The 19,339-nt window shown below is 38.4% G+C and overlaps 1 protein-coding gene across 2 annotated transcripts in view; it reads right to left on the bottom strand.

Annotated features, from left to right (window-relative positions):
* Positions 1–18,811, bottom strand: part of LRRK2 (leucine rich repeat kinase 2) — a 63,565-nt gene extending 44,754 nt beyond the window's left edge. Inside the window, exons 1-10 of one of the 2 annotated variants that reach the window (XM_040061722.2) lie at positions 18,610–18,811; positions 18,432–18,517; positions 14,039–14,145; positions 10,821–10,909; positions 10,280–10,414; positions 8,468–8,602; positions 4,892–5,023; positions 2,459–2,578; positions 1,224–1,348; positions 625–704 (exon numbers count right to left, since the gene is read on the bottom strand). In XM_040061722.2, the coding sequence (XP_039917656.1) occupies positions 625–704; positions 1,224–1,348; positions 2,459–2,578; positions 4,892–5,023; positions 8,468–8,602; positions 10,280–10,414; positions 10,821–10,909; positions 14,039–14,145; positions 18,432–18,517; positions 18,610–18,769 (1,169 nt within the window). In that variant the 5' untranslated portion in view covers positions 18,770–18,811. The remainder of the gene's footprint in view (positions 1–624; positions 705–1,223; positions 1,349–2,458; positions 2,579–4,891; positions 5,024–8,467; positions 8,603–10,279; positions 10,415–10,820; positions 10,910–14,038; positions 14,146–18,431; positions 18,518–18,609) is intronic. The other variant, XM_040061723.2, reaches the window with a different exon arrangement.
* Positions 18,812–19,339: the final 528 nt, after the last annotated feature.

The following is a 19,339-nucleotide window of genomic DNA, read 5'->3' on the forward strand; positions in this document are numbered from 1 at the left end:
TATGTTTCCAGAGCAACAGCTGATAGAAAATCCTTTGTAACCTATGCAACTTTGTCTAGTCTGAGTCTTACTGAATTCCTTGGAACCACATTTTCCAAAGGACCTGAGGTCCAGAATGGGGTATGAACAGGCTTACAAAAATTGAGTGACTATAATTTTCAGGAACTCTGAGAAATAGTTTAAGTAAAATGGAAATTTATGTCTTATCCTTGCCCAGCAGATTCTCCCTAATGAGGCAGCATTTCCCCTACAATACCTTTTCATCTGATTTGTGGGAAAATGAGCACTACTTTTCTATACTCCTTACATGCTAGGTATCTTAATCTTGTCTGTTTTCCCAATTTTTACATTCTTTATCCCTGTTGCGAGTGAAGACAAAATTCCTTATGAACTGTAAAAATTAGCTCTAATAGGCTGTGTTCTGACCCTTTATGAAAACACTAGCAGATTTTCCTAAGTCAAGGTTAGCACACTTTGGGAGAAAGTTTCCCAGGTGTGGTTGATCATCATGCATTTCATCTACTACAAAACTAAAAATAATTGAAAAGTGAAATATCAAATGGCTTAATAACAGGCACTCATTATTTTCTCATTTCCAAAAATCCAATTTAAGACCAGACTGACTGATTATCTCCATCTCCAATCTTCTCATGAAGGTCGCGTTGATACAGAAAGAGATTCTTCAAAGCCCAGCACGCAGCCTCCTAAATAGAAGCCAAGGCAAAAAGATTACAAAAATATACCTCTAGAAGATTAAAAATATATGAAAAAACTTAAATAGTTTGACTGCTTTTCAGTTCACAAAAGAGGTACAAGGTATTTTATGTAGAAATAGAACAAAATGTAGACTGTAACATTCTTTATAGCTCAGATAGGCCCAAGTTACAAACATGTATGGCAATCTTATGATTTGATTTGCATTTTGATATGTGTTTTAGGCCAAGATTAATTCTTCTGCTGATGGGCCTGTGTTTGGCTGTTGGATACAAAGAAGGTCTGTAAACAACAAAATTTACATGGCCAAAGTTTCATTTGATCTGAAGAACTAAAACCTCTCTAGATGAACAAAGAAAGGTAACAAAGGTAAGATTTATTCTAAATCTAATCCAGAGACATCAAGGCCTTTTTTGCCTGAGGAGACAGATGAGAAAAGTGCGTTTCTGAACATTTTATTCAATACATAATACAGCCTTTCCATATTCCCATCATCCATAATTTCTCACCAGCACATCTGTATTTTTTCGGTGCAGTTCTAATGCTCTGTAACATGCTTCCAACCAACATAACTTTTCTTCCTCCTCCTCTTCTTTTCTTTCCTCTAAGTCCCGGTTCAAGAATATTGTTTCAGCTTGAAATATAAAATATATACAATAAATTCTTACTGTGAAAACAAACCTCTTAAACAAATGTCTTAACCTTTCTGTAGTCATAGAGGCACTCACACTGGCAATGTGTGAAAATCAGTGGGAAGATAATCCTTTTCTGGGAAGGGAAAAATCTTTTGATATAAACTCTGAGACAGACTTGTAAAATGTCTGCAAGGTTATAAAGGGAGTTAAAAACTTAAGTTTAGTGTAGTAAATGAATCATATAGTTACAGATCAGTCTAGGCTTTGGCTCTGAAAAGAGCTGCATGTGCCTCTTTTTGTTGTGTATTTACGTACAGAATACCACTGACAAAAAATACAACCGTGACTCATTTGCATGGAACCACTTATTACAGAGCCATCTACACTCTGAAGCAATGTCATCAAAAAACAAAATGCAAATTGCAGTTGCTAAGAGAGAAATATCTGGTCCCTGAAAGTGCAACAGAATTTGAAACATAATTTTCTACCTGTGAATTTTCAGCAATTAAGGGAAAGAAGAAGATACCAACACTGAGCATAATATGTGAGGCAAAATGGAAAGTGTATTGATTTCTAATCTTTGCTATTTTGGGGACTCTTAAACAGCATTTCTACTGACTTTTATATGGAGCAATTACTCAAGGACAAAAAGGATCAGATTCTTAGCTTTTCCCTACTAGCCACCTAATTTCTGTCTGAACTGTACTTGAGGAAAAGTGCACATCTTTTAATTGATTTCAGAAGTCAAGCACAAGCATTGATTTTGTGTCGCTATCAACTGCCACAATACGAGTTCTGTCATACCTGGCAAACACAACATCAAATCAGTGTTGTTATCACTGGAGACTTTATGTTAAGAAGGGATTGTCCAAAATTTGTCTATGAATAAACAGTTTGCTCTGTACAGATCTGTCCAGCTCTGAACACTGCAAATATTGGGCATATGATATGAACACAGCCTTATCATAATGAAACTGTAATCATGTAGGAAACCCAGCTTTGTTGAAGCTGTCACGCCTCAGGCTTTTGTGTTAAAGAAATGGAGTTTAATATTATTACAGGAAATTACTAGAATGAAAAAGTTAACAAGTAGACAGAGATTTACTCACTTAGAAGTGCTAAACAACTGAGAGCTGCAGCTTGTAACTTTGCATTTTCAGGATATGTTGTAACAGCCTTCACAATGACTTCTGGAACCTTATGTAATACAAGGATATTGAAAAAATTTCCTGAAACCAGATAAGATATCAAATTAATACAAACACATATCTAGAGCTTTACATGCATTTAACATAAATTTCTCAGCACACAATGCACAAACTTTGTAACGAATGTTGGTTTTCTTATTACAGGGCTTGACACACCAAATTTTTATTTGTGGAAAGAAGAAGTTAAGGACAAAAAATAGTTGAGATGTACATTCTTTGTGGGCTTTTTTTTTTTTTTCAAGAGACAGAGGTTTAATGCAAAATGAAACACACATTACCATCAAAATAAGAAAAATACAGTTGGTGTACCACTTGCAGACTTCCTGCCAGGAAGCAAATGCAGTCCTGGTCATGAATTCCTGTGATGATTTGATTTATCCTGTGACACAAGTAATTTAACCCTAGTTTATTCTCCGGTTTTGCCCTCCTCATAAATAAATCAAGGTTCCATTATAGATTCCTTCTGGAACAGAAGAAAGCCTTTGGATAATAAGTATATTTAAAGCATAATAATTCTTATAAGTTGTACAGTATTTTGTATTATAGGCTGAATAAAAGGCACTCTCCAAAAAGCAAGCAAATTCAAATCAAACTTCCTTGACTGGAAGTATCATACAGAAAATAACAGACCAAATAACAGACTCACTTTGTCAAATATGGTTTGATAGCTATGGCTTCTATTTTGATATTCAATTTCATTTAAATCATGATTAGCAAAAATAAGAATCAGAGTAGTAATGTGAAAGATCAGTTGTGTGGTTATCTCAGCATTGCTGTTTCTTAACATATTTTAATGGAAAAGGTATGTCTGTGTAAATGCATTACTTACCTAAAGAAATTAATAAACCTAGTCCATGTGATGAGTAATTCTGTCGGACTTGTGGCTGGCCAAACAGGTATTGGCCAGTAAAAATTCCAAAGACAGTCAAATCTAGGACAGTCATTACCAGATTAGCAAGAATGCATGATGGTGATTTTTGAAGCTAGTAGATGCTGACGTTACTGTAACACCGCCAGTTAACACGGGTTTAGGAAAACTGTGTCCATCAGCATAGTCTGGGAAGCAGCACTGGCTATACAAATGAAAATGTTCCAGACTCTTTCCAGGAGAAATGGATCTTGTGGCTGCTTTTCTGCCACTCTTCATTGCTGGTCAGCATAAACACAGGGCAAACATTGATTGAAACCAGGCTGGTTGCACTCATGGCAAGATCAAGGCAGTCAACTAAGTTGCTGTGTCCCCACAAGTGCTTGGTTTCCCTGACTGTCTTCAGTTAGCCTTGCCCAGCAAACTGTTCAAAGTTAGCATCACCTCTTGTCAAAAGCCCCTGCAATTACCACCTCAGCAGCCACCATATTTTCTTAAAAATCATATCTGGCTTTCTGAAGGGGAATGGGAAACTGCTCTGAGTTGCAGACTCAGGTCTGATCTGTATTTTCTACCATATCCGCATGAAGAAGTGGAAACAGATGGTGAAAGGATGGGACCGACTTTATTCTGGTGAGTCATGCACTGGTACCAGCATCTGCAGTAGCCTGTGGTCACCACCTGCAAAAATTGGAAGTCTGACTCTTGATGAAGAAGAACCAGCCACAGAGCTGCTCAGGCAGCTGCTCACAGTGGGTTTGTATGCAGTGGGGGAAAAATATCTTTGTTTTCATTTGAACTTCCTACTGTGCGTGCAAGTGCTCAAATGGACTCATTACAGTTGCAAGTGTGAGAACAGTTGCTAAGAGGCTTTTTGCCATTGACATAACTTCTCTTGATGTGACATCAGCCCATTTTAGCCCAGACAACCAAAGTTCCTTTGCTCAAGGCCCAGTGATACATTCACTGCTGCAGTACAGGCATCATCGCTGCCAGAAATGCAGCACAGGTCTGATGATAAATGCATTGCAAGGAGGAGAATCAGAGTTTTGGAGAACCCTTCTCAACTAGTTCTGTAGCACCAGTTGTTTCTCATACATTCACCACTGGCACTACAAAAAATGAAATCTCTAAGTATTTTTCTTCTTTTCTATAGTAAGAAGAGTAAGAATTTTTATACAGAATCAGACCTACTGATTTCCTGTTCTCGCATTGTGCTTCTCACCCTTTTTTGTCTCATTACTTCCCCCTAACTTGAGTCTTTTATGGCAGCTTCTCGTTGTTACTTATATTTAGCACATAAGGACACTATATTGATGTGGCCTGGGTTTTGCATCATTAGACACAAGGATCTATGCAGCACCCTGAGGATTTACTGGAATAGCAGCTGTTGCCTGTAACACTCCCAGTTAACTCCAACTCAGTCAGAATAAGCCAACTTTATATAAACAACTTTGCAAACTTACCCAATGTAAGCTTGTGCAACAAACAGCAACTCACTTCCTGAACTGTTTCACTACTGGGGAAATTTTTCATCATTTCCACTATAACATTGTAGCAGCGCACATTTCCCGACATGAGCACTTCAACATTGCTGGCTAAAGAAAGAAACAGAAACAAAAACTGCTTGTCAAGGGAGAGGGAAAAAAAAAAAAAAAAGTTGACTGGATGCTAATTCAGACTTTAGTTAAACAGATTTATTTAGAGAACTGTGACTATATTGCAGTTTTTATCTTGCATCTTCAAAGAAAGTTAGCTTTATTTCTTGATACGGCCATAAAAGACACACACGACAATGTAAATTTGGAAATTATTCATTAAAACAATGCTTTCTCACCTAGAAAATGGTAATCTAACTGCTAGGATTTTTCTTCCTATCTAGCCAGTGGTTTTCAATGTGCAATCAAAATTCAGATTAACATTTTTGGCTTTCTCCCATTCTTTCCCTCAATCTTTCTTCCCATTTCTCCCAGGCCATGTAACAGAAACCTCCTCCCAAACTAATCTTAGCTAACTTTTTTCTTAAATGTGAACAAACTTGTTTTATCAATCTTATAAATGATGTTTCTAACGTGACTCTGATCAAGTACACATTTTACAGTATTTAAGTAATATCCCCAGGGCATAAAATTAAGAAACACTTTAGATTTTTTTTTTCTCATAAAATTTATTTTGTAGGAATGTATTTGATTTAATAATGCATTTCTAAGTTTTCCTTCTTTTTTTAGGGGGCAAGTTAGGAAGTTATTATTTTCATATAAATTAGTTCTACTGTACACTTGTTGTATACTGAGGGTACTGAAATTTTCATCTAATGTTCCTGCAATATTTTGAAAGCCATTGCACACCTTGTGTTTCACAGAATCACAGAAGGCTGATGTTGGAAAGAACAGCTAAAAGGTCACCATATTCAACCCACATGTTCAAGCAGGGCTGCCTACAGCAGGTTGTCCAGATGGCTTCTGAGTTTCCAAGGGTGGAAATGTCACAGCCCCTCCAAGAAAACCGTGCCAGAGCTTGGTCACTCTCACCTTGTTTACTGTTTATTCTCAGGCCAGATACAGAAACCAACAGGACAATCACGTGAGTCCATACAAAGACAGAATGTATCCATTCCAACTGAGGACAGAGTGATCCCCATGCAGTAATTTCAGGCAAAACAGCATCATGGTAGTTAAAACTGAGTGTATGAAAGCATCCTTGTAGTATTTCTATCCAGGGTATGAGACAGAAAATGAACCCAAGAAATCCTGGCCAACAGCCTGGCCCAAATGAATGAAAGGGAACTCTGTCACTGACTTCAAGGGAGATAGCATTATTCTGCTGAGGTCTATAAATTTTTTTAATTGTTCTTTCAACAGCTTGGCTTCCCTGGATACAACATCAGAGAAATATTCACAACTGCATTATTAAAGATAATTACCCTTTTTAAAAGAGCAGCAAATCTTTAAAATAATACATCTCTAAATATTAAATAATGACAACCTACTGGATGAAAAAGCAAGCTCTGAGTGGGAAGCACTTCTGAAGCACTCTATTTGATAGTGAAGGCAGGTACCTTTCACAATGCTTTAACAGGACAGCGATTTATCGTGTCATTCACAACTGAAAACACACATTCCACAGGACAGTATTGCAGCACTCCACAGTAAGTTATGACTTCAAAGGTGATACTTATGAATATAGTGAAACTGCCAGACAATTCCAAAATTGATCACTACGGGGATGGCATAATGAACTGCATGTTGAAATCTGCAAGATCCAAGCAATGGCACATCTGCAGGGAGCCACCATTTCCCAGAGCAAGTTAGAGAAAAGGAGATGGAACATATCTCATTTAATCTTAACCACCAAAATTTGGTCATCTAGGTTCTCTCAACAATTGATGATGAGATCTGAGCATTCTGTATGGCAAATCATCCCAGCTGGTTTAGGGTTAGTGTTAGGTAAATTTCCTCTTGAGGTGACTATTTCTCCCTACTGAACAGGGCTCCCTGTGCCTGCCATTTAGATGGGTAACATTCTGTGATCCACCACTCCACTTTGGAGGACAGCCAGCAGCAAAGCATTTTTCTCATGCCACAAATACTACCGAGATTTAAGAGTTCTTGTACAGCGCTGAAATAAATCCTTATCCTACATTTTCTTATGACATGAGCCAGAAACAAGTCTAAGTATGTATTAATGAAAGAAGGCATAGTGAGGTACTCATTCAGTACAGAGACTTGAACTTCAGGGTATGAGGAGACATTTTGCTGCTGGTTAAGTTATAGTGTGTACTTACACTGAATTATCTTCTCCGTGGTGGCCTTAAAGGAATATATTTAAGTTCTTGAGGGATGTCACCAACCAAAAGTATGAACACCAGCTTTGCACATTCATGTGCAAGTAGTCGCTGTTCCTCTGGCTATTTTCAATATTTCATATTAGAAATAAGAGTATTAAATACCTACTTTAGAGCAGGTCTTTTTCATGCCTTCTCTTGTTACACTTTGTATAACTACTTACTGTTTGACTCAGGGAATACTAAACTTCTTAAACACAAATCAGAACAGGAAGAATTTTGAGAAACAGGAACTACATAGTTTGGGGTCTGATGAAATGCAGGACACTCCATCTAGTTTTTGTTCAGTGGGCACTCATGGGGCCAGCACAGTTTCAATAGAGCCAGACAGGATATAAGTAAACACATTTGCAGGAGGTACAACATCATGCACCTCATGAAAGACATGGAGAGCAGAACCCTGCTCTATGCTTCCCAAAGTTTGTCAGCAGGAAGCTGACAAAAGCTGCCTCTGTGTCAACAAGATCAGATCCTGTCAACAAATTGACACAAATCATCAAACAGATTTCTCAGGCTCTTATTTTGCATATAACAGGGAATTCTGTTACCAGAAGACAAGAAATAACAAAGATGTTTTCTTCCAGTTTTACTGCATAACAACTGAGGACACTGTAACACTACCACATGAACAATGCTACCAAAGCTCGCCATTGCAGCCACCACTGAATGACCACAGCAGGTGCCTGAACTCAGATATCTTTTCCCAGGCCTGGCCACTGAATTTGTACAGGCAATTTTCCCTTTGTGGGACAGACTTTGCCAAGAATATTCTTTACCTGTAACCTAAACTCATTGAAGATTTATTTGGTCAATAAATATATCTCATTTTTCAAGTAATGAAAGATGAGAGGGCAGGGTCTTGAACTTCAGTCTCTACAACCATGATAAGCATCTTTGCTACCACTTACTCCAAGTGGAAGAAAGTATTTTTCTGTCATTTAGGAGAGATTTCTGCCTTAACAGTTAAATATAAAAATATCTGTGGGGGAAAAAAAAAAAAAAAAAAAAAAAAAAAAAAAAAAAAAAAAAAAAAAAGGTATTTCCCGAATAAAAAAGGAAGGTGATCTGTCTGGCAACTCCCAACCAGTTGTCAATGATTTTTTGCAATCACACAAAGATTACATTTTACAATCACAGAAAGCATGAGCTGATGCACACTGTGGGAGAAAAGGAATTGAAAATAACTTCTAATACTTACGTGGACCAGCTAAGGAATGTAATGAATAAAGTGCAGGAAGAATCACCTCTTCTTTCTCTGGAAACTCTTTAAATATTTTCAGTATGATCATATGATCTTTGCTTTCAACAAATTCAGTCAGCTGCTCTTCTGGAACTAAATTGAAAAGCAAGAGATACAGTATATGCTGAAGAAATAATTCTTATTCTGGTACATAATGAGAAAAGACAACTGTTTTTACAAGTTTCCTTATATTTATTTTCTATGTTTCAAACAAAGTAAACTACTCTCCTTTTTTAACTAAAAAAAAAAAAGTTAAAAGTTTTTTTAACTAAATGGTTATGGCCTTTTTAACTAAAAAACCGACCCACTTTATAAACACCTTTTTCTAGCTTACATTTTATGTAATAGAGTTCTGACTTTTAGATGCTACCTTATGAATCTGTATTTTAGAAGTCTTTTAGACTTTTTCAGAAAATGGTAGTCCAAACCAAGTTTCCACAGATAGTCCAAACCAAGACAGTATATAAGTGAGGGAAAAGCTAAGCATACAGTGAAAAAAAAAAAAAAAAAAAAAAAAATTAGGGAATGCCATTTTGCATACTCTGGTTTTATTTAATTATTCTTTTTTCTTTATAATGGACTTCTGTTCCACAAAGCCATGCTTTAATAATATCTTACATTAATGGCTTAAGGTTTTTCCTTTCCTGGCCCCTGTTATTCATACTGACATAACTGTGTGGCTTGTGAAATGAATCAGATAAGGGAACTGACCCAGGATGAGAAAGAGCACCTTTTAAATTTCACAAGCAGAAATGTTTTCTCAATCTGGTTGAAGACAATGCAAACATCCCTATAACTAAAACTGACAAGGTGGCTCAGAGGTAGAGAAAACGAGGCAGGAGCAGCCTAGGAAGTTGTCACATTGGTGCTGCCATCAAGAAGAAGGTATGCAGGTCTGTGACCTGCAGCCAGATCTGTGAAAATCTGGCACTTAAACATGCACAGAAGACATAAGAAGTTCAGACTTTTGTGGAGACTTAAGAGAAAATATAGCAGGGCAAAAGTATTTATGGACAGGAAGAGGGAAATGAACAAAGAAGATAATTCTGAGCACACATGTGGGAGAAAGATTTAAAAAAGCAATATAGAATGTTGCCAAAAAGACCAATCTGAAGAACTGAAGACTATATTTGAAGCAAAGGAGTACAGTGGAGCGATAGCATTTCTCAATATTTAATTTGAATCAAGAAAACTCAGTTCAAAGCAAGGGGACTACAACAAGGAGACTTCTGACCATAACACGCACAGTTCCTGAGATTTCTGCAAAAATTCAATACACGGTGACTTCATTTTTCAGAAAAAATGTGAATATTTTATGGAAACATGATCACCTTTTAGCACTGTCAGGGTAAAAAGCAGAGTCAAGTATTTTTCTAAAGCAAAAAAAAAATGGCTTGATTTTAGAACTGTTCACATTACTAAAATTTACCAGCCTTTAAATACACAACCCTGTTTTTGAGAATTAAAATCAAATGCCATTATTCTTTATTCCAGTTACTGAACAATGTTAAATCCATCTTTTCAGTTAAGTCTGGAGTTAGAAATAAAGGGACATTTTGATTTTTTTAAAAGATGTCATATTCATTGCTCTAATTTATAGAATTTGTGATATTGCTTGGAAAGTCTGTTTTGTGCTGGCTCATTTAAGAACAGACATAATTCACAGACCAAGGTGGAATGCAAAAGTTTGTTTATTGCATTTAAATTACTATCAGTCATCTCTCCCAATCGATACATTTTTCTAATGGCATAAACTACAAGATAAAATACCTTTCTCAAAAAGTTTGTGTAACGCTTTACATCCATACTGCTGGATCTCTTCATTTTTAGGGAAGGTGTGCATGGCATGAAATACCAAGGAAAACACATCCACTTCTTCTTCCAAGAGCAGAAAAGCAATTATATCTGAACAGCAGAAGAGATTACATGTCGCACTGATTATTTCTCAACATTTTAATTGAAACACAATAAAATCCAAAATTCTTTAATATTGTCCTTAAAATTTACTCTGACAGTTCAAATCCAGCTTTGTATAACCCATGACAAAGTCATCTCTTAAGGAAGCATTTTACAATAGTAAAATATTTACAATTGTACTGATATTCTAAAACTTTACCACCAATAGACAGTTCATTTCTACCTGGTAAAAAAGGTGTAAAATAGTGCTCTTATTATTTTGTACACACGCATAAATGACAAGTGACTTCACGGAGTAAACAGAAAAATCCAGTTTGCCATGTACAGTCACACACTTCGTATCAGCTCTGTGTTTAAAGGCTTAGATAAAATAGAAAAGTAAAGCACATCATACCTGACATGAGGAGTAGATTTAATGCTTTTAGTCCTATTACTGAAAGATTTATATTTCCTTTGTGAACCGTAAGCATTTTAAGAATCTGCCTAAAAATCAAAGACAAAAAAAAAAAAAAAAGGGAAAAAGGAGTTATAACTAATATTGGCACACACAATTTTTTATCAAATATTTACTTTGAAAACAGAGGTAGTTACAGAAATTAGCAAAATCTTAAAAAGCTCTCAAATAATTTAAAAAACCCCCTTTTATTTCAGTTTATGTTTTTTCAAGTTACCAATGAAGTAATATTGGAACTTCACATATGGTCATAGTTCATTAAAATACTGATATATAATTTATCCAATTTACTTTAATTTTTAGTCAGTTACATAACTTAATTCTGCAGGGTCATTTAGGAGGTGGTTACTCTCCAGAGCACCGGGCTGTGGAGCACCACGGAGCGTGGACAGTAAAGCACTGCTCTGCTTGCAGCAAGAGCTCAGTTACACTGAACAGCCAAGGGTTTGGTGGAAGAGAAGCAGCGGTTTTCCAGCTGAAGAACTTGAACAGCATCTTGATGAACTCTACGCTACTTTTCAGCCCTACAGCACTTACATGATGTTGGACAAATCACTAAAAAGAAACATTTCCTAGAGTGCCAGTTGTACACTCTACTTTCTGTCTGTTCTGACTTGTTAAACAGAGAGAGCCAAACAATGCAAAGTACTGCAAAACTCAGGTCATGTATCAAACTGGGCACTTAAAAATCTGTAGGTATTTTTAACATACTTTACTCAAAATACTATCTGTAAAAATCTGTAACACCGCTTCAAAAAAATGAAATTTTAAAAGCATTGATATAACACTGAATGAAGCGTATCTCAAAATGGGGGAGGGAACTGTCATTAAAAACTAAATTAAAATGCATACATTTACACACAAAAAATGATAGAAACTTTTTTAAAACTTTTCTTTATTTTGGAGAGCTCAATTCTGCAATTTTTAATAATCTTCAAATGTGACTCTTTGCATATATACTATCTAATAAAAATAGATTGTGCAGTAATTTGTGATACTTTAGTTGATATTCTTGACTTGTCTTGAAAAACATAAGCAGCATTTGAAGTTTCATCCAAAATTCATATCCCAGCTCTGGCAAGGATGTTGTTTGCCTTGCTGAAGTCTAAATTTATATGCTGGAATTAATGTATCAGTGTTTCCCCTTCATACTATGATGCTACTAGTTTTTCTCTCCTCTGTTGTAGCACTAGTACTGTAGCTAGGATGACCAAAGTAGACATGAGAGGCAAAATCTGATGAGAGATACAACATCAGTTATAACATCGATTTTCTAAATTTACCTTTAGAGAATTCCCTCCCATATATCCTACCATTTCAAGTACAACCAAGAAGGATGTAAACCTTTCTAAACCTTTTCTGCTGTAGGAGAGTTTAACGTAAGAGATTACAAAACATCTCATGAAGTCTATTTAAGCTTGTGGAAAGAATGCAAATACACTGAAGGAAATTCTTTCTCTCCTCAGAGTGATAGCAACTATTATTTATTACACTGTCTGTCAAAAAGACCTAAATCAATAGCAAACTACCATTTGTAAACATAACTGCAGCATAGTCAAGTTAAATCATAGCTGAGAGACAAAAGAAAGAAATGTTTTTTCTAGTCTAATATTCTTATTCTCCTAAAATAGTTACACACACAAAAGGGAAAATCTCCTGCCAAAAAAAAATGACCTTTTCTTCTCTATTGTAACTGTTTCCTGCTTGCTGTAAACAGCATGTATTCATTATGGTGTTACTTCACTACAATTGTTGTACAATCCATGCTCAAGGAACATGAAACATAATTTAGCTGGCTTGTTCTGTTTTGGCACTGACAGAAATGCCTGAGCCCACTCCCCCACTAAGTCTCTCCTCAGCAAGGAAAACTGGCAACATGTCAGACAGGCTAAAATATCGGTACTGAGAAAGAATAATGTACAGTAAGGCTATCATCAGATCTTTAGTGAAGTTTGAGCTTGAAGAGGATGCTTTGTTAACCACACACACAGCGTGGGTGCTGAGGAGGCTGTGGGAAAGATCAGTCCCAGAAAGTAATTTTTCAGGGACCTGAGAATGAGCAGTAGTATCTCCAGCTCTCAGGATAACTTTCAGTCAATTTACAAGCTTTTAAGCTGCCAAAGAAATTGTAACTAACATGTGCAGCTTCAGCTCAGTTATTTCTTCCTTAAGAAAAGCAACCCAAATCACTTTTCCTTTCCAACAAGAACTGCCAACACATCTTTCAAGGGATTTCATTCCCTTACTGACCATGTATCCTAGCTCCTATAAAATAAACAAACTCCCACAAAATGAAAATGCATCTTCATGCTCTTTTTCAACAGCAGTCTTTCTGAGGAAGGGTGTGGTGAGGACTATGGAGGCAGATTCATGGGGTTATAAGGCTGTAAGTGCTTGCTGCTGTCACTATCAGCCCTGAAGGCAGCAATCTGTCCCGGGGTGAGAACACCTAACCAAGCCCCCAAACCAACCCACATGTGCATCGTGCCTGCATCTACAATTAGCATTTGTGCTATCGGGCAGCAACTCAGCCAACCTGTGTGGGTGCTCATGCCATCTAACCACAGACATCCAGAAAACACTTGCTTAGGTTTCCCCTGACAGCTGATGGATGAGAGCTGAGCAAGTCCAAACCACAATTAGTTCCATTTACTAAAAAGACAGAACCAACCACCCCTTCTAAAGCTAATTTATTCAGTGCATTCACAGGTAGTTCAGGTGATTAGTGTAAATACTTTAAGATAATAACAGCTGTGACAAAACCTCCTCTTCTTGATTTACACTACTTTAGGTTTGTGGATATAATTCCTCACATTTGAAAAAAACACAGACGAGCATTCAGGTAATACTGCTTCTGCCAAGAAGGTTACTTAGGATTTTTTTTTTAAAGATGTAAGTGGAATTTCCTATATTTCAATTTGGGCCCTTTGCTTCTCATTCTGCCACTAAGTGTCACCAAAAAAGGCCTGACTCAACCTCCTTTACTTTCTGCACCAGGTATTTAACACACAGATAAGATCCCTGTTTGTGTGTCACATTCTGAAGGCTAAAAAAATGCACAAAAAAGTTGATGTAATAACTTTATATATTTCATTGCATATATATGCTGTCAAAATGACCAAGCATTCAGGAAGACTCTTTGTATTCAAAATACTTACTGGTGAACACCCAGTACTTCCCAGTCCTTCCCAACATCCTTAGGAGCTATGTTTTGTAGAGTACTTGGACAAATTTCTATTAATTTACAAAGGAGTGACCAGCCCATCTGTAAAACAAAAATGCAGCTCTTTTACAATAGATATTCTGCTTAGAACTTCTACATTGTCTTCTAATACCCTTGGCTTTTGCAAGACAGCTGTTCTGCTACCTAGCTAAATCAGTAAGGGAAAATTAATTAACACAAGACAAATGGCATGGCAAGTTAAAAAGATGGAAGTAGAACATATGCTAATGATTCTGCTGCATTGCTTGCAGGAACACATCACTCTCAATCTGCTTCAGCATTGCTTGAGGATAAAGGACACACAGTTAAATGAGCTGCTGACAGACAGAAACATATAATGTGATCCATACTATGTTACCACTGACCAGAGAAAACCCCTGCACTATTACAGGGGCTTCGGCTTTAATTAAAAAATGTGCATTTTCAGAAGAACTTGCCATTTAATTGCAAATTGTAAGGATAAAGTATACGTTTTTAAAGGTCTTCAATATTTTAGATGGGGATGAGGCACATAAACAATTACCATACATTTCATATTCTTGCCATCAACCCTCAGTACTGCGTGCTTCCAAAATGTAACGAAGGCACCAGAAGTTTTGAGATCATACAGAGTGAAAGACAACTAAGCCCAATGTATTTGTTCTTAATAACTATCTGTTCCATCCTATGCAAAGTCTTTGACTTTCAAACATCTGTAAATAATGCCAAAAGCTAAAAATGCTCCTCTTTGATCTTCTGTACTGGAGAACACTGCTCTCTTAAGAATGTTTACAGGCTGATATGACTGAATAGGCTGCAGTGAGGAAGCAGTAAGCAAAATCTGTACAAAGAAATAACTGATGAAAGACAATCCCTTTGCACTGAAAGAAAACTCGTAAACTGTGAAATGTCAAAAGTCAAGATGAAGCAGATTTTACAAAAAGGAATTATAACAAGGCATGTGATTTTCCTTGAGACTATACGTAAATAATAAAGTGGAAGCAGGACTCTGTGCTTTAAGAATAGAGTCAAGGCAGAAGATAATAAGTCACAAAGACTCTATGCATAACTGGATCACTTTTTCACAGAAGAGTTATGTAAAGCAAAGAGGTCAAGATGGGACAGCCAAAGAGAGGAATGTAAATGGCTACCTCCAAAGAGTTTAACAGCTAAGTTCATATAAAGTGCATGATGCCTAACCCTGCAATCAGTAAGACTAGAGACACGGAATTACAAGTCTGGCAGTGTAGAGTCACCCACAGGAACAGCATAAGCTTGAACCTAGACAGCTTTTCTGACAGCTCTGTAGAGCATGCAAAAGGGGATGTAGCTCCCTGGGGACCGGAATTCTGCTTCTGCTCTTTCACATACTCGGCTGCAGTGTGAGCATAGCCCATATCGGCAGTACTTTTGTTTCTGTTGCAGTTTAGATTTGCAGAGACGAATGTTTTAAGCCATTACAATCTTAATGTTTGCAGATTGAACTTGACTATGAGCCAATTGCCATGTACTTCTCTTCCTTGGATAGGGAAGGGAAGCCTTGCTCTGCATGAGACTACAAGTCACTTACTATGGACATTAAGGCTGGCCTGTGTAACTCAGTCCTAACCAAGTGTAGGTACAATGAATAGTCTTAGTAACCATCAGTCCAAGATGAGGATGTATAATTCCCTAGTTTTCCATGTTCCAAGCAAAATACTGATTGCCTGGCAACAGTCAATCAGTACAAATTTCAAAAACATTATAGAGGTGACTATTAATTGATGAACTGCTTATTCCTTAGAAAACATTTTATTTTAGAAGTCCCACTTTGTAAGATCATCCTAACTGTTCTCATAAAATTTAGAATCTGACGGAAACTTGCTTAATTACTTTAGAAAATTTTTTTCTGTATTAACTGTTTCTGATGAATTTTATATTCCCATTGAAATTTTTATTTGGATTGTTAGGATTCCAAGAATTGACAAACATTTATCAGAACTGCAGATCCAGAGAAGACCAATGAAAACATTTGACCTGCTGATATGTGGTCTATTTTGCAATATTAAAATCACAACCTGAGGTAACAGAGAGCTTATTAGTTGTTTCTTAAGTAAGAAAGCAAGGGTCTTCTAAATAACAAAAATCCCAAAGGTTACAGGGAAGGGAAATAAAGCAAACAAAGATGTCCTTATAAAGACTTAAAGAGGTCCCTAGATACAGAAGCAGTTGGTAGCAGTACTGAAACTCATCATTTTTAAATCAGACCCTTTTTGTTGCTAGCATGTAATTAATTGATATTACATTAGGTCCCACCATCTACATTAGACAATAAAGCTCTGCTGAGTGCTCTTTACTCAAGTGCACTCATATTTTGCTCTAGAGTTTCTCAGCTGCTCCAATCATTGCCAGAGAAACTGCAAAAAACTACGCTATTTACTTAAAGATATATATTGTACTTACAGGAACTACTGGCTTTCCACACCAGTACTTTCCTATTTCTGAAGGAGCTTGCAGAGTTTTTGCCTGCAGTCTGACTTGGGCCAGTACTTGCAATATTGATCTACTAGGCAAATTAATCCTGTACAAGTTAGTGGAACAGCAGCAACCCTTGATGCTTTGTAACCAGTTAAGGAGGGGAGGTAAAAGAAAATCCTCATTTCAGGTATGTTTCGGACTGTGTTTATTCTCTTATGTCAGTCAATTTTTTACAAAACCAGAAGTAAAAGGAGCATGATTAATTATTTATTCAATAAAAAATCATTAATAGTGCAAAGAGACTGCACTGAAATCAGGACCTCATTACTTTGCCACTGCTGTAAAGTAAGAATTTATTCATAAAGATTACAAACAAATAGCAGTGAATGAAGAAAGAAGACAGAGCTCTACTTACATAGTGTGAATGTTTGTAAACATTAAAACTGAATGTCAAAGAAGAGCTGCCCAAGACATTTTACGAGGAATGGGTTTTGAGCTTTGCACTGGCTATGAATTTCCCATTGCGACACAGATACAGTAATGCAAAGGAGGTCCAGAACTTCTAAACTGAAACACTGTATGACTGCAAGTGTAGGCAGGTAGAAGGTTAAAATTAATATTAAAATTCTGCATTAGAATGAAGTATTTTAAGAGAGTTACAACGAAAATTAATCACTATCTTCCTTATGCAATCCTGAGAGCCTTGGGCTATCATTTCACCCCTACTTCTTGTGATAAATGTTTTACTCCCAAATGTAGACTTCTGGGCAGAGGTTTTATAAGCTGTTATATATCTAATGTGCTTTTTCTTGAAAAAGCTGCTGATTCATATTCCTGTATTTGTTAACAACCTGATAATCAAATAGTAAAGTAAAACCTTGAGACACTGTACAAATATTTAGCCTTCAAAGAAAACCCGAGATCATTGTTTTTTCAGATTAATCACTACAGAAATACAATTTCATACTTAATCTGGATTTTGGTCTTTTGACCTCTAGCTAAGGTCTAGTACATAGGAAAACCCTCAAACCAAAACCCTTAAAATATATTATTATTTAAGAGGAATTTGCAATATAATTAATGTTTTGCCTTCCAGCTGAATTGAAAAAAAACCCCAAAATGCCCAAAACATCATAACTATATAAATAAGCTTAATAATAATAATTAAAAAAAAAATCAAGTGAGTTGTACAGAAATATGGAGCTTATAAACAGCCTCTACGCACAGCATAGTCAGAAATTTAATATATGCCTGCCAGGAAGGACCTGTTTTGTATGACAAGTCTGGCAGCTGTACCATAAGTATAACATCAAATTGTGCAAGTGCCACACCTAGTCCAAATGGGCCAATGCTGAATTACAGGAGCAGGCAGGCAGAACCTCAAACTGCAGAACTTACCCTTAGCTAAAATATTCTCCCCTGCCTTTAAAAAACTGTTCTGGCACAAGTCTCAAGGATATGGTTACATATATATATGAATTAATAGTAAAAAACCAGTGCTTTTGGGAAGTTTTTCTAAGCACGGCAAAATTCAATATGGACACGTCAAAATTACACTAGATAACATTACTGGTAATTTAGAACCCTACATGACACAGTGTTCATATGGCTTAAGTTTTATTTTCTATTTCGCCTCCTTCTGCCGGTAAAAACAGAGACGCAGCCAGTGGCGTCTGCAATAAGTTGGAACGCTTGGTCCCTTTAAATGCCAGCGGTGACAGCGCCCTTCTACAGCTCAGAGCACTTCATGAAGCGGCCCAGCAGGCAGACAGCAAGTTAAGGAGAAATCAACAAGCGGAACGAGAACTTTTATCCCGGGAAAGGCCGCGCGCTCGCTCATCCCGCGGAGCGCAGCCGGAGCGGGGGAAGCGGCCCCGGCCCCGGCCCCTGACCTGCTGCACGCCCGCCGCTCCCGGGTACAGATCCACCACCAGCAGCAGGGGCACGTGGACGTTTTTGCCGCTGAAGAGCCGGGGAGCTGCGAGGGGACAGAGACAGACAGAGACCGCGTTAGCGACCGGCGGCGGGCGGGACAAGGCAAGGCAGGGCAGGGCAGGGCAGGGCGCTCACCGCTCTGCCGGGCCGCCAGCTCCAGCAGGTCGCTCAGGGTCTGCACCAGCGTCTCCAGCCGCTTCCTCTCCTGGACGTTTTGGAGCCGGACGACCAGCTTTCTCAGGGCTTGTTCCTCCCCCGCCACCGCCTCCCCCTCCTCGGGGCCGCCGCTGGCCATGGCCGACCCGCTGCCCTCTCTGTGCCCATCCGCCGGTGGCGGGACGAGCGCAGGGCCGGGCCGGGCTGTGCGGGCCTGTCCCGCCGCCGCAGCCCCGCAATGCCGCCGCCCGGCCGCCGTCACACGGCCCTCCCGAGCCGCCCCTGCCGCGGCCTCCGGCCCCTCCCACGGCGCTGCTCCATGGACACGGCCAGGGACCGGCCCCCTCGGGCGGGCGGCCCCGGGAATCCCTGGGAAACGCCCGAGGGCCTCGCGCAAGCGCCCGGCAAAGGGAGCAGACCCGCGGGCAGCTCCCCCTCACAGTGACTGACGAAGCAGCTGCCCAATAGAGCTGCCGAGCTGGAGCCGGGGTCCGCCCAGCAGTGCCCCGGTATAAACGCTGGCCGTGGCGGGGGGTTTGGTTTATGGGCTGGATGAGCTTTAGGGGGCGAGGTTCTGTGACCCCGCGGGATACCTCCACTGAGGCAGCCTGTTCCTGAAAGGCTATTCCTGTGAAAGGGTGTGGAGTTGAACTTGGAATAAGGGAAGGGTGAGGTGAAGGTGTCTTAAGTCTTCATTTCCATCTCTAAT

The sequence above is a fragment of the Hirundo rustica genome, chromosome 4, assembly GCF_015227805.2.
Source record: "Hirundo rustica isolate bHirRus1 chromosome 4, bHirRus1.pri.v3, whole genome shotgun sequence".
In the NCBI taxonomy this organism is placed as follows: Eukaryota; Metazoa; Chordata; class Aves; order Passeriformes; family Hirundinidae; genus Hirundo; species Hirundo rustica.